Raw genomic sequence first — 16,842 nt, forward strand, 5'->3', positions numbered from 1 at the left:
ACATCCTAACGACTATGTGAAGAAGTTCAGAGTTCAAGTGTTGGATTTCCATGATCCGAATGTCACAGAACAACAACTTATGGACCTATGCATCAATGGAATGATTCCAGTCTACATTGCCTTATTGGAGAATCTCAGGTTCCAGACTTTTTCAGAACTCCATGAAGCATCCAAGAGGTCGGCAACAACTGCACCTGCTCTACTAGAAAGGACTAAGACTGCAAAAGTTGAAGAACCACGAGAGGCCAGAGGCAGCAGCAGACGTTTGATCAACAAACAATACAACCTTCAGACTTCCACAAATGTTTTTGCGGAAGGAAGCAAACGGAAAGATGATCCACAACATAAGCATATTTCCTCAGCCCCTCCAAAGGAACAAAATAAAGATAATGGGCACACTCCTCCCCAACACACTAAGATCCAGAAGCACCTGATTTCCACTGCTCCATTGAAGAAGTCATCGAATTGCTGGATGCCTGGATTCAGGATGGTGCAATCAAGTTGCCATATGTCAAGAGGGAACCAACTGAAGAGGCCATGGAAAATCCTCGGTATTGTCGCTTTCATAGGTTCGTCAGTCATCCCACAAGTGATTGTAAAACTTTGAAGCGCATATTTAAAAAAAAAGGTCGAATCGGGAGAACTCAACTTGGGGACTGAAGGAGTACACAGAAACCCCCTTCCAGTCAGGGCCTTTACCATCTCTGAACCTCCCGTCAAAGAAGCAGTTCAATCCTTGATCGAGCATGTCTGCGAATTGCTATACTTATCAAAGGCTCAAAGGAAAGACATGTTTGCGGCATTAAACCACATCATGTCAGGCAAGCGTCTACTGATTCAAGAGACATTCACTGAGCCTCCAACTATGGACAAAGAAATGTATAACTGGGGACTGCTTACCACAATGCACATCAAAGGAAACGAGTTCAAGATAGAATTTATTGATGTCGGCACTGCCGTCAACATCATCCCTCTGAAAACTCTCAGAGCCGCTGGCATTACTCGACATGAAGCTACTCATAACCCCCATGGCAATCAGAGATCACGAAGGAGTTTCCAGAAACGTGTACGGCTACGTCATACTCAAAGTCAAAGAAAATTTGGTATGCACTAAGACCAAGTTTTACATAATCCGAGAAGATCCAGGATATGACATGATTCTTGGACGCACATGGATTCATGATGGGAAGGTGACACCGACACCTTCAATTACACATCTCTCCGCTGAAGAAACCTCTGACTCAGAGGAAGAAAAACAAGATATCTCACCATTCGAGTATCTGGAGGAGGTCAAAGCCTTGATAGAACTTACACAAAAGCCTGAGGAATATCCAAACGCTTTCGTCAAGAGATTTCACACTCAGGCAAGTCTTATTCCTTCTCTTGTGCCCATATCGTCAGTTTTAAAATATGTTTATTTGGTTCAAGGGCTTCACTCCGCAAACAATTTAGCAATTGCAAAATGCTATGAGTGGATAATTTCGCCTCAGCAATATTATACCCAATGGTTGGATTCAGAACTTTTTCAGGTTGATCATCAAATCAAGAGATTCATTGCGGAGGATGTGGCTAAGCATGACAGACATTATGAAGGATACTCCTTTTTGCACGAATGTCCATATGTGCCACAGCCATGGAATTTCGTCACACGAGGAATTCCGAATCAACAGAAGATATTCAAAGCGCGGTCGACCAAACCTGACAAATTTCATGAAGGGGACCTGGTTCTCAAAGCAGCTCAGCGTGGTCTTCATTCTACAAGGAACTCCAATTGGGAAGGACCATTTATGGTTGTTAAGTCCATAACCGGAGGATAATACAAACTGATCAACACAGATGGCAGAACCCTACCAGTAATTCATGAGAATTGGCTTAAGGCGTTTGTCTGAAATTATCAAACATTTGAGGTACTGGGTGTTTGAAGCATTCATGACGTCTGGATTTGGCATTTAGGATTTTCTTTCATTGTATTTCAATTCCTCCAAAACATTTGCAATACTTGCAATCAGTATTTGAATTCAGCAATTTATCAAAATTCAATTCATATTTCTTAAATGAAAATCTCTATCAAATCCAAAAGAAAATCCTTAACCATCTACCAATCCAAAACCAGCTAATATCAAAACCCAAATAAAAACCTCACATCTCTCAGAAGTTCATAAGCTCAAGAGATCATGAAAAAGGAAATCAAAGAAAATCAGCAAAAAAGGATTTTCGCTCCTCTGCATCCTTCAAGGCCTGCAAAGCCGCCTTCTCCTTGTTCAACTCTTCAGTCAGCCTGGCAATCTTGTCTTCTTGCTTCATCACAGCATCATTGGGAAAGGGTATGTCGTTCTCACATGAGTCCTTTATGGCGTTCATTTGCTTACGAAGCCACTTCACGTTGAAGCCAAGTCTTTCTGAATTCTCCAAGTTAAACTCCCAATCAAAGAGTATATCTGGGGTCACAGTAATTCTGGCCTTAGTGCATATATCACTTACAACACGCAAGATAATACCTACTTGCATTGTTGAGGCATAAGCACGCCCAGGATTCCTGTTGACAATTATGTGACCAAACTTCTTCCATATTTTCTCGTACAAGCCTGCATATCCAATGGGAACGCTGAATCCACCAACTAGTTCATGATACGAGAGTGAAGCATAAAATGGAGGATCAAAAGCAACTCCTGCACTTGGATATTCATGCACCACTATACGGTTCTCAATTACTGGGGCAGCTTCTACAATCAGAGCAACAACATTCTCCGGTGTTTCAGTTCCTTTTATCACTGAATCAGCAACAATCTGGGTTTCCACAACTTCAGTGACAACCTTATCATGGCCTTGAAGTGCAGGGATGGTTATCTCTTCATCAATAACTCCAGGTCAGTTCGAGTTATCCTCATTGGTTTCAATATCCTCAACTTCGGTATTTGACACCTAATACGAAGATTACATGAGGTTAGAGTCACATAAGCATGAAACCAGAGAAGATTACGAAATACAGTATACAAGCAATACAATGTCATCAAAGTTCATCATCATATACTCAAGGCACGAGCAAATGGCATGAAAGTCATGAAAATACGTTTTACGGTAACCTCGTCTGAAGAAATTGTACTCTGACCTGTACTAAAATACGAACTGGGAGCAGTATACAAGGAATCTGAGGATGGGTTATATACCATTCTCTTCGTATGTATGTCCTCTACAGAGTGTCAAAATTTCATGACAATCCGATGAACAAGCAAGGCGATGTGGTCAAAACATTGAGCAACATACCATCTGAAAAAGTTCATAAAGTCTCCTGGAAGTTTACTGTTTAGCCTTTTTCAGGCCCTGAACGTGCTCAAAACTTAAAAATCTTCTTTGATAAAGCTTGGAAATTTTCCGGGCTTGAATATGCATATGCAGATCATGAAAATCCGACTCCATATGAAGGTTTTACGGCGTTTTTGCTAAAAAACTGAGTTCTGAATTTTCTGACGACGAATTTCGACTAAGTTTTTCGTGTATCCACATGGATTCTCATTCATGCACAAATCAGAACTTTCATACTTCTATGAAGAGGATACATGACATGTACTTACTTGGGGGGTCTCCGAAGTATTCAAGGAATTGGGATTGTCCGTGTTAATGACAAAAGGCTCATTACTTCTATTCGGCTCCGAACCTTTGGAAGTGCTTTCGTCTCTATTCTCAGAGGATGTCTGGGTATCAGCACTCTCCGTCTCCATGACGACATCCTCCTGGATACATCCTCAACAATCAACATTTTATCTATAAAGCATCATAATTGAATATGCGAAGAAATACTTGTAGCTTCTTCTTCATCGCTCAAATCAGGAATTGTTTGCTCAGTAGCAGAAAACCGAAGACTGTCGATACTTGATGGAGTAAAATTCTGCAACGGAATAACAACATTGGTTTCATGATCCTAATAATGTGGGTGAGAAAAAGTCACGACAAGGGGAATACCGAGAACTCACCAAAGAACCAACTGGGGACTTTATGGTATTAGGTAACAACTTATAACTCTTGTTCCTTCCTTCTCCACCGTGAACAATCGCTTCAGTTTCCGAGAAACCTACACGGATTCGAGGTCTTACATTACGACCGTCCTGTGGTAAAATTCAGTAACATAATTAGAATACATTTCTCATAATTTCATGAATATTATACGAAGAAACATACTTGAGAAGATCCTGGAGACGATTTTCGTTTATCACCAGAGAGATACTTCAATCTTGGTCGACCAGAAATCATCTCAGTAGAAGGATGATCCTTACTGGAGGCTGACCAGACATCACATAATCACGCAATCGCTGAAGTTGTTGATCCTAAAAGTCTACATAACCTGGAGTTACATATGCAAATCTCTCGGATCAAGGGAACCAGCAATTACTTCCTTCCACATGAGTATGGTCTAAATGGGTTCTAAGCTGTTCAACTGATGGCTTCCTCCTTCGAAAAATTGGAACACACTGATTCATACCCATTTGTCGAGCTGCTCTGTCAATATTATATTCCTCCACTGAAAGTCCTCCGTATATAGACGATATCAAATGACCAGGGGTGCTACTCAACATGAAAGATCTTTCGCCATCACTCAGATTTGCACCGGACATCAGCATCACACTCTCTCTAGTATTGAAAGTCGTTGGATGGGAAACATAAGCAGGAACAGACACCCACGGGCGGAAGTTGAACTCAGATTCACCATCCAACACATCAATGAGGCGTGCTTTAGACCGAGGCTGCTTTGTAGACCAACGCATGATCCTGGCATTATCTTTTTCAGAGAAGATGTGACGAGCATCAACATTCGGTCCTTGCAAAATATTACGTGGAATAGGTGCATAGTTCTTGAAGTGTTCCCACATCAAAGCTTAAAGAAACATTGTGTTGGCATAGCACTCAATCTTCATAAAGCCATTCGACACACTGGAGTCTATTATCAAAGAGTCCAAGTTAGAATACAAAGAACCCAGGAATAAGCTACCATCGGAAGTTGATCACCTTGAGCCATCTTGATAGCAAAGGGGATCACGAAGGTTTCAACAAGTTTCCACTGTCTTCAAATATGTCTTTGGACAGACATAAACATAAGAAAGCAGCAATGGGCAACATACCGTCGATGGGACTATCAGAAACCTCGTCTTTTGGCCACCAGCGTGTTAACCAGTGAGCATAGCATCCTTTACTGCCAGATGCCTTATTCACTTCCTCCATTGCGGATGTCAAGATGTTAGAAACTGCAGTCTCCTCATCTGAAAGATCTCCAGGGAGATTGCCCGTGATTGGGAGATGCATCAAAGCAGCCACATCCTCTAAGGTAACGGAAAACTCTCCCCATCTGCATATAAAGGTGTGAGTGGGAATACACCAAAGATCAAGTAGAGCCACAATACCTCTCGCATCATGGAAAATGAATAAGTCTCCAGAAGCCTGAATAGCTATAGTCACTTGCGCCTGATCGAGCATAGCCCTGACATGAGGGAAACCCAACATATGTCTCTCACATCCAGAGAATTTTTCCAAAGGTCGTCGAGAAAGCTTAAACTCTATGATTGATGCAAGGAAGATACCTCGTTCAAGACAAAACCGAATCACCGTCTTAGGAGTCACCAATTTCTTCTGAATAACATTTCTGGGATTTATCAGAATACGATACACTGGAGATTTGAGATGATTCTCAGTTTCCTGCTCAACCTCTACAAAAATGCATCATCTATATTCGGGACATTCTTAATTCCAGAGGCTTCATCCTCTTCTTCGCCAACGGAAGTCTCATCCATACATGTCTCATCTCTGGAGGTATCATCATCAATACACATTTCGTCCCTTGGAGTGTCGTTAGCTTGGGAGTTGGACATCTTTGCGGAGTAGATGTAAAGTTCACACTACATTCTACTTCAGTATGTCGCCCAGATATAAATCAAGGGAGTACAATCATCTAATGGTAACTCTTAACTATTACCTTTTATGCTTCCACTAACGATAGTGATAGTAATGCTAGAGTTAACACCTCAAATATCGTTCGTTTCTTCGAAACCTACAAAAGACGAACGAAACTAAGATTTTTCATAAAATCACGAACATTTCCATTGCATGAACATTTACCATGGAATTATGAAAACTAAAACAATATTTCATCATAAATAATTGTTTACTTTGAACATTATTCAAAAATCAGTGTTGAAAATATATGTTTACAAAACATGAAATAATAACTCAAAAAAAAAAAGTATGCCACGGTTTTGTATGCAAATATATTTTTCATGGACAAACCATGATTTTATATAAAAAAAAAACTCTTTTCCTTCGTATCGTCGTTCGTCTTTAAAACGAAGGTTTATTCCAATTTTGTGAAAGCTCACACCTTATAAGATAAAGTTTTGATTTACATGAAAGCTTAGAAACAAAATTTTATCCCTGGACACAAGTTCATGTATAAAAAAAAAACTTTTCCTTCGTACTATCATCATCCTCTAAAACGAAGATTTATTTCGGTTTTGTGAAAACTCACTTCTTTTATGATAAAATTTTGGTTCACATGAAAGATCATAAACTAAAATTTATCACTATACCTAGGTCTACATATATTAAAAATCTCTCCTAAGTCAGGGATTATTGTTAGTTTTCAAAACTAACGATCAAACGAACATACGTTTTCAAAAAACAAGGGTTTTTCAACAAAAATCCTACTCACCTACACACATATATGATTTCAACATGATCACTTCATGAAACTCATATAAACATCAGCAAAAAAATAATAATATTTCCACACCTGGTCGGCGCCGGCCGGACGGTGACGGCGACGTTCGGTGCTCTGGCGTGAAGGATATCATTTTTTATTTCCAAAACCTAATTTTACAAGGATTTTCTTATTTGGGCCCGGCCCGCGAATCCTAAACGACTAAGGTTACATCGTCCAACCCAGCGGTTCAACGCCACTTTATGCTCATCAAACGATGCTCTATCATGCCACTGAGATCTTCATTCAAGTCATGGTATGCTCGCACTATCAAAATCTGGTAACGTCTTAACTTACGACTAAGTTCAATTACTTATATTGTTTATGACCGGAAAATCACCATTCAATGCTGACTGAGGAACACGACTTTCCTCACTAAGCAGGGGACTTAATGTATATGGTGGATTTTCGACAAAGGTTAAAATCGTAAACCCGTAATTATACGAACTCCTGATCCGGCAATCAGATGTGAGTATTGAGACACAGGTCACTCATCGAATCCTCTGACTGAGAATACTTTCTCTCAGAGCACATGCAGATATGTAGTCTCTCGGCTGGACAACGACATATCTCATGAATACTGAACACTTCAGTAATTATTTCTATATAGAATCACGAGATTGACGGCTCCTAGACAGCTTGCTCTGCTAGTATAGAGCGATAACGTCTTCAGGATACAAACAACGAGTTTCCCTGACTATATAAAGGATATGAAGCTCCAGCAAGCTCATGTCAGAATAATTAATGCTCCTAGACAGCTTGCTCTGCTAGTATAGAGCCATAAGTTAATTATTCCTAAATTCTTGGATTCATCCACTGAATTTCCGAAAATATTCAAATATTTTCGCAGTATTTCGTTACTTCAATCTATGGTTCTTCCCAGCAGAATTCCATAGGTTAGTAATAAATACTCAATGCACGGGCATCTGAGCTACCTCTGATTAAGCCCCGTCTTAAAAGGTGCAAGTGTACTCAACGATGATACACTAACAATCACCACACGAACGAGTATTTCAAAATACGACGAAACGATGAATCTATGCAAAATAGGAAAGAAAATAATAAATAATTAAAATATTGACCAAGGAGCCAAGGGATTGGGCTCATCGACCGGCCGGACGTGTCGTGGCCAATCCCACGCCAGTTTTATATTTTATCATATTTTTTGTTATTTTCCTTGAACTTATGAAAATCCTTTCATTTGAACAAATATCCAATGTTTTGAGGAAACTCGTCAGTTTCATGGTGTTTCCTTCGCACCAAGGAAATAATATAAAATTGGAAAAAACATTGTGGGGCCGTGATTATTTTCCAACCGTCCATGCCTTGATCCCCCCCGGCCCCACACCTCATGGTTCCTCATTATTTCCCTAATCTCATGGTATTTTCACAAAACCATGAAAATATAATATAAAATTAGGGAAACTCGTGGGACCGGGCCCCAGCCGGCCGACCATGCCTCAGCCGATCCCACACGCCCCTTATTTTTTTATTATTATTTTAAGGTTTCCTTGATCCCATGAAATTCCTTGATTTCATGGTATTTCTTTCAAATTATGAAAATTCCTTCAAATCATGGAAACTAATACACAAAAATTGCATAAAATTAGGGAAACTTGTGGGACCGGGCCCAAGCCGGCCGGCCATGTCCTAGCCGGCCCCACAAACCCTTATTTTATTATTTTAATATTATTTGTTTCCTTGATCCCATGGAAACTCTTTCACTTTAAGGAAACTCCTTAATTTTAACAAAATTCCTTGATTTTATGAAAATAAAATTAGGAAAAGACACCACGGGATCGTGGTCACTGGACGGCCGACCATGCCTTGGCTCCAGCGGTCCCACGCCTCATATTCCTTCATTTTATAATTATTTTTTTCCTTCATCTCATGAAGTTTCCTCAGTTTCAGCAAAACCCTGATTTTATTGTATTTTCTCAAATGGTTGCTCAAACGCACGCCAGAAAATATCAAAATTCTCAAGACTATGACGCGTACGTCTTGACGATGTGAGCATGTTACCTTGACTGACCAAGGTTGGATCTTTGGTTCGCAATGATCCGGTCCCACGTATTTTCATGGTTTGACCTAATTTGCGCTATTGCACGTATTAGGTCCAAGACTCTTCCAAATAATTTCGGAATTTCATGAAGTGATCATCATTCGATCCCACGACCATCCAGGGTTGGTTTCATGACCCCTTGGTCGTTCTCTCACCTTTCCATAATTAATTAGGTTTTATCACCTAAGGCTCAGACGAGCATTATATGAAAAATGATTGAACCAGCATTTGATCATCTTTTCACCAACTCTTTAAGGGGTCTTGGTATTTGCTCACGCGAGCATATGGACGCTACATGGTTGACCCACGATCTCATGTAGCCGGTCCTCCTTCATTCCATGGTTAAATTTTCAATAAATTATCACTCGGTCATCAATTAGGGTTTCTGAGTCCAAGGATCATAATTCCAGATTCGAACTCTAATAATTTTATGAAGATCTCATGATCACCATTTTATTATACTCGGTTCAACTACCAGTATTCTAATTAATGTTTTATTTTGGTCACGCTGCCAATAATTCATCAGACGAGCAACACTTGATCAGATGAGCAATATTTGCTCAAACCAAGGAATATTGGTTCAACTATCAATATTCAACAATTCATCAAATGAGCAATACTTGCTCACCTCAACGTGAGAATTACACCTCTGTCTTAACAAACACGTTCAATTCATGAGTCTCAGAACATTTTGCAAAATCATGTTCAACGCAGCAAATACATGGACTCATCGTCCCATAAAGTCATGAAGTCAACAACTGACTAATTAACCACGATACATCAATCGTGTCACTTGGGGGATATCAACTAGGGTTTTGGTCTGGCGGTCTACGCCACGTGTGTTCGTATACACGATGGAATGTGAGCAAGTCGTGCAATCAGTTGAAGGAGTTAACAAAGTAGTGGATGGAAAATCGACCAAGTCTCCGCATGATGAGCAACTGGTTTCAAACACGATTTCCATTTCCCCACTCTTTGATTCCATCAACCGTCACACTTCATGGGATCATGGTGTCTACAATTCCAGCAATATAAATAAGTCTCTGAAATCATGATTGAATATACAAGAATCTCACGTCAAACAGACAACACGAGATTAACAACTCAACATCTGAGTAATCACTCTCAACAGGGATTCAATCGTTCAGAACTTATCTTATTCAGAATACATAACACACCTACAATCTTTGATTATCATTGATTCCACACATTTCTCAGCTTCCCTCCTATAGATCGACCCATCCTCTCTTGTGACTGAATTTACTCTGAAACGATCATTGTCTTGGTTTAGGCCGGAGTACTACAGATTGATCTCTCGAATTCAAAGCACTCTCTTCTTGCAGTGCATCTGTGTGAGGTTGAACATTTCGCTCGGTTCAAGGAGTCTCCTCCGCACGGTCGTCTCTTCAATTCTGTAAAAACCAGCAAATCGTTTTTCCCCAGCTACACTGAGACAAAGCATGGAGTTAAGGGACTAGAATGTTAAAACTTTGCCACTGCTTAAGAAACGACCCAAATTGATCCAGCACCTTCCGCTCTTGAGCCGTGCGAAAACCCTAACACATACCAATCAAGTTTTCGATTTCCTTTTATCTCAATTTTTTACAATATGGATGTTAGTCTGTTTTATTCCTCTAATACCAAATCTCCCTCGGATTAGGTTTTTCGAATCTTTTAATATGACTCCTTAGTTTAGATTTAATGATTTTACCCAAAATCAACTTTTTTAGGTTTTTATTTCGAGAAATCTTCGGAATCTTTGCCCCATCCTCAATATTTTTATGATTTTAATCTTCAACATATATTATAATCTTATAATTAACAACTTTTAATCTGATTTCAGTATACCTTTCATTGATTTCATCGAAATACGTTTTTATTTTCTTTGTTTACCAATTCTGCAGTGCATGGATTTCAAATCTTATTAGGATATTTAACCTTCTTGCTTTGTTCTTTTACAGGGTTTAAATAATAAACCTTCTTGCTTTCTCAAGTTCGTACAAAGACACATGATTTATATGGACTGATATCAGCTCTACTAAGGGTTGGTTGATACCAGTCCATATAGGACAAACAAATCCTGACAATCCTGATCATTAGATCGATGGACTGATATCAGCCCCTAGTAGAGCTGGTATCAGTCCATATAAATCATGCAAAGACATGTTCGACTTAAATAACCCATGCGTTAACAGGTCCCCTCCGATGAGAACCAATCCTACCGTCTAATCACATCAATTTCCTTAGAAAAATACAGTGCGTACCCACGACTATAACACCTCATATTTTGGAATCATCTTTGCTTTTCACGTCAACCATTTGAACTTTTCAAAACTTGAATTTCAATGGCACTATACGTAAATAAATTCACAAAAGGGTATTTAGGGAAACACAAAAGACTAGGACAAATTTCGTGGGTTGTTGGGTCTCTTCTTCTTATAAGCCTCCCTACAAACAAGGTTCCTTTCTTCTTCGTTCTTCCTTCGTTCTTCTTCTCTGATTTGTAAGCGAGATATTCTCTGTGAGAGGGAGAAAAACAGAGTTTCCATTAGCATTATCATAAAAAAAAATGGGGTTCATCTCGTTTGCAGGAAGAGTTCTTTTCGCTTCCGTTTTCATCCTCGCTGCATGGCAAGAGTAAGCTTTCTTCTCAGATCTGTTCTTATTTCTTCAGTCTCTGTTCCATTACAACTTTTTTTATTTGTTTTCTTTTCAATTAGTTTTTGTTTTAAAAGATTATCTTCACATTATCTTTTTCGTCTTGGATCTGGTGTTTTTAGGTTTTTGGAATTCCCGTGGTTCAATTATTTGAATTTGTACCAGATCTATTAGTCATTGCTTTGTTTGTTGTAATGTTATTCTTGATCTGTTTTGGGTCGATAATTTCATGAATAATTAACTTACATGATAATGATAAAGGGAAGAAGGGATCTTCATCTAAACCTTGTATGTCAGATGCTAGGGTTTGCTATGACGGATTTGTGAGATTGAGGAATTGCGTGAGGCTTGATTAGTTCAATTGTCAATGAGATTAGCAATTCTTGAGATATTCTTTAGGTAGGAGCAGGGTATTGATTATGGCTACATTGTCATTGATTGTGGTTTCTTCACTAACTCTGGAAAGTGTTATGGTCTGTCTAGGTTGCTACTTAAATTCAGATCTAACCTATTATATTAGGCTTTAAACCAAGTATCTCTCAAAAAGGAATGAAAATCAAACAACTAGGTAATCTTAAAAGATCTAATCAGTTACATAATTGGAAGAAATTAATTCCTTTTTAGTTATCCTGTAGCTGCAGCAAGTGGTGTGTTTGATATCAATTCTTCCGAGTTTGTTCCAAGGTTTAATGTTTGGTGGTTATTCTTTAACTTTGCATCTTGAATCTTTTATCCTCTCATTGTTAAAGCTGTGGAAGAACAAACATCCGACTGAATTTTGTTCTATCGGGTCAATTGGTTGAAGTGTGTGTGAATAAGTGTTCTTCATCATGCTCTTAGTAGCTTTCTTTCAGGAAAAATCTTGTGGATGTGGATCGTTAGTGCTGTCAGGAGTTTGTATACTCTATTTGTAGTTGGTGGTGTGCTCCCCCTTTAAGACTTTCTTGTATGCCATGTCTCAACATGATCCTATTTGATGTTGCTTCTGATGTGTTGATCGACTGGTTGGCTATGTGGCAGACACTATTTGTTGCGTATTATACTAGTTTATTATAAAAATCCTTTCATATACTTAGCCCAAACCGTTTCAGTTGGGCCAGCAGAAATACTTGCCTTTTCTGTGTTCTCTTTTTTACTTAATCGGAGATTCACTGAGTGTAAACCTGTTTTATGATATGGTACTGCTATTCCATATGTTCTTATTACTGCTGATTTTCTTCACTTCCCTAGAACTATAAAAGTCTTACATAGGATTATTCATCTTATTTAATGCGTTTAACAAGAAATATGGGGTTGCCTTTGATATGAATTGACATTGCCTTTACATGTTTGCAGATTCAGTGAATTCGGAGTTGATGGTGGGCCAGCAGCAAAGGCTCTCAAACCAAAGTATGAACTGTTCACAAATCATCTGACCTCTAATCTTGGGCTTCAAGTTCTAGATATCGAAGTAAGAAAAATAACATCACGTTTTTTTTTACTCTTGACCTCAGTTTGTTTTTGGTAAACTGAATCTTCATTCAAATATTTGAATACTGATGTTTGTATGATTTGGCAACCTTGGCATATTTTATTCGCAGATTAAGCATTTGGTTGCAGCATCAGTAGCTTTCAAGGGTATTGGAGGTGTTCTTTTCATCTTTGGTAGCTCTCTCGGAGCTTATTTGCTGGTTTGTATTCTTTATCGGTTTAAGTTCTGAGTTCTCTACTTTCTTGTAGTGTTGTTTTGTAATATGTAGCATCTTATGCAGTGATTGTGTTTATATCTTGCAGCTTTTGCATCAACTTGCTGCTTCTCCTGTTTTGCATGCCATCTGCAACACTGGCCTTGCTAAGATCGATTTTGTTGAACTTCTCCTCAAGTACTCACAGGTATGCCCGAGGGTCTTATCTTTTTAATTTGAAGGATCAAACTAGTGTGCATGATAATGCCCTTTTGAATTTGCGTATCTTAGCGTAACTTGTCATCTGTTAGGGTTTATTAGTTTTTACCACAGTGAGCACCTGGTTGGGTCTTGTGTTGTTGACCCATGTTAAAATCAGGTTAAGTAAGTCAGAACCTTTGTTTGATCTCCTTATGGATTTCTTCCACTAAACATTCATCTCATTTTCTTTGCAGGTCATTGCAGTCTTTGGCGCTTTGCTCTTTTTCCTTGGGATGAAGAACTCCACCCCAAAGAGACAACCAGCCAAGAAGAAGGGTCCTAAAGCGAAAACTACCTAGAAGGAATGATATGAACAAGAATTTTCTTCTTTTTTTCTTGACGGAAGGGGTGTTTTTGTTATCTGTAGTTTGTAATTTAAACCTCTTCTTAGATGATCCGAGTCACATACTAGGATCGCTAAACTGCACATGAATTGGAGGATCATTTGTATTTTATTTTCATATAGTCACTTTTGTAATTTTTAACTAAAACTTCTTCTCAACTTTTCCCCCCCTCTCGCTCGTTCAGTTTGCAGTTTGCATTAGTTAAGCCTGCAAATTTAAGGGTCTACTTAAACTTAATTCCTATTACAACTGCGCTTTCCAAAAATTTACAACTCCACCCGTAAGTGTTTGTAACTGGAACAATTTAAGGTTGCTCGATTAATCCTGCGGCTGTGTTAATGTCTGTCCATGGAAAAAGAAAGCTGTGACGCACGACTATGCTGAATAGAAAATGAAGATGACTTCAAGTGATGAATGGAAGGATGTCTGTTTTTCCTAGTCAACATCGTCATTATTGAACTACTAATTTATTTTCCACCCACGAGGTAGCACGCACCATGCACGTTTCTGCCCACGAGGTAGCATGCACCATGCACGATGAAAATTGAACTAGGTTTTTGGGAAAAGGTTAATTGGAAAAAGATGAGGTCAAGCCTCCATTTTACAGCGCCTAATCTCCCAAATTCAAAATTGAAATTTACTTACAAGTACAACCTATTATAACTTTCCAGTGAGCTATTAGTTCTGAAACTTGTGAGTCCCATTGTACCTTCAGTCCTGGCTTGTTTGCGAGCTATTATTGTTCTTTTGTTCCTCTCAGCCCAACAAATTGCAGACATCACGGGAGGCCAAATTTTCCTTCCTATGTTTCTCCCTTTTCTGTTATTGAAGCTTCTAGTTGTGAAGTAATAGAACCTGTTGAACCCATCTGATCTTGAAACCACTGATGCTTTTATACACAACTACAATGTAGTAGAAGATGATTCAGGATACAGACTATTCCAATTTTTTCATCTGGCACGCGCTCCTTAGCAGATTGTTGTTGGTGTAGCATTTTACGAATTGACGGCGAGGCTATGAGATTATCACTTTGACGACCTCCTCAAGTGCACTCTACTATACCGGAAACAGGCATAAATCACTTCCAAGGTCCAAGCTCGACAGGGCAAAGATAAACATGAAAATGGCTTGACTACTTCAATAATAGTAAGGCCCAATTCCCGCCCGTCAGCTCGGACCATTCTACTCGCATCACAAAGATTTTCGATGAAAAGTTCTACAGGTCCTAGACCTCACATGTTTTCCATCTCTTGAACTGAGGCAAGGTTTTTTGCCCCTTGAATGTGGCGATTATTGGAACCCCATGTTTAGACTAACCCAAAAGCAAGAGGTTGAATATATTAGTGAAGTTTCAATTCAGTCGAGGTTTCGTAAAGCTGTAACAGAGCTACAGATTGCAGGGTTGCTTTGGATGCCAAGTAAGAGAAGACCGATTTTGTGCAAAGAGTTGCCTTTGGATTTTTGGCTGCCAGACATCAGAGAAATAGAGAATTTTCCGAAACGCAGATTGCATAAAAGATAATGTTGAGTTCTAGTTTTAGTTGGCCAAACTGTAAGTTAGTGATCCAAAATAAAATCAACACACAAGTATTCAAGGTTCATAAAATTTGCTACACAAATCAAGCCGCAGTAAAAATGGGATACGGTTCAAAATGGTAACAAGCATGACCAAATTTCAAGCATACCCCAAACTGAATTGAGTAAGAATCTATATAAATATACCCACAAATCATCACCATTAAGCACAAACTCAACATTCCATTACGAATTCAATTTAGTTGCTTTTTTTCATTAGTTAACATACTCATCATGATTTTTAAGTTCATTACCTGTGTTCTAATGACTCTCTTGCTGGTTTTTAAACCAGCCATGAGTGTTGCACCTTCATGTGATGCTGTCATCACTAGCTTCGCTCCTTGTTTATCATACTTGATTCAGTCCCTTCAACAAGTTGCTGCGACAATGTCAGAGCACTCGACCAACAGCTGCCAGAGAAGCAAGATAGAAAAAGCATGTGCCAGTGTATTAAGCTTGCTGTTCCTATTATCGGTACCGTCAACAATACTCGCGTCCAAGATGTCACTAACAACTGTGGATCGACACTTTATAAATTCCCACTCATTTCTCCTGACATGAACTGCGACAGGTAAATCCATCACCCAACCAGTGACTTAGTCTTCTTCTCTTTTTTCTACTGATGAGTTTATCTAACTTTTCTTTGTTTTCTCAATGTTCATTTCGGTGTTGCAGTGTTCAATAAGAAGATGAAGATTTTGGAAGAAATCTTTCAAGGGACATGTGATATAAAATGTATGAAATCTAAGTAAATAAAAATGAATAAGGATGACATTCAAGTTTCTTGCACTATGTAATTCGGAGGTTATTAATGTTAACCCTGATATTAATGCATGATATGTTCTTCGTTTTTCTTCCCTTCGTCTACTTTGTGTGGTGTATGATTGTGTTACTTGTGTTCTTAATTTGCTTAGCCTAAAACAAGAAATGCGTCAAAACAGAAGATGAACTGCGAGTTGTTTAGAGCTATATTGTGGTTCGATTTTAGGAAACAACATAATGATTCCTAAATTAGTCTTGCACCAACTCTAGTTGTTTAGGAATCTGCTCTCTAGTAGGACACTTCTATTTTTATGCACATTGTAGTTTATATCTTCGCCTATAAATAAGAGCCACAACCCTTTGACTTTACGACAACTATCCTAAAGCAGAGTCTCTAAAATCACAAAAAAATGGTTAAGGAGGGTCTTATGGAACTTTATAAAATCCTTTTACCTTACTTGCTGAAAGATGTTAGAAAAAACGCTTTAAAAAAATAGCAATTTTTTGCATGGACTATGTTTTGATCCCTAGACCTATTGCCCATTAATTGTTTTTTCATTTGAATAGATAAAACAATAGTCCCACATTGACTAAAATCTAAAGAGTTTTAGACTTAAATACCATAGAATTGGCTATAAGGGCATGGCCCTTGGGTCATTAGACTTTTGTGCTTTGAGGGAAGGCCTAGACTAGGGCAAGGTTGCCTTTCCCGTACGCGCGGTGCTTCGCATAGAAGCACGCACGCCGCCGCCCGGTCGGTCGGGCTCGGGTGTG

General features: G+C 38.9%; 1 protein-coding gene and 1 long non-coding RNA gene across 2 annotated transcripts; both read left to right on the plus strand.

Moving 5' to 3' along the window:
* Positions 1–11,214: 11,214 nt before the first annotated feature.
* LOC113296859 lies at positions 11,215–13,914 on the plus strand. Its single transcript, XM_026545215.1, has 5 exons — positions 11,215–11,441; positions 12,798–12,912; positions 13,043–13,132; positions 13,236–13,334; positions 13,582–13,914. The coding sequence occupies exons 1-5, from the start codon at positions 11,374–11,376 to the stop codon at positions 13,684–13,686; spliced, it is 477 nt and encodes a 158-aa protein (XP_026401000.1). The 5' UTR covers positions 11,215–11,373; the 3' UTR covers positions 13,687–13,914.
* Positions 13,915–14,345: 431 nt separating this feature from the next.
* On the plus strand, positions 14,346–16,164 carry LOC113300639. Its single transcript, XR_003335857.1, has 2 exons — positions 14,346–15,877; positions 15,982–16,164. It is a non-coding gene; the product is annotated as an uncharacterized LOC113300639 (long non-coding RNA).
* Positions 16,165–16,842: the final 678 nt, after the last annotated feature.

Source organism: Papaver somniferum, chromosome 7, assembly GCF_003573695.1.
Source record: "Papaver somniferum cultivar HN1 chromosome 7, ASM357369v1, whole genome shotgun sequence".
Classification (NCBI taxonomy): domain Eukaryota; kingdom Viridiplantae; phylum Streptophyta; class Magnoliopsida; order Ranunculales; family Papaveraceae; genus Papaver; species Papaver somniferum.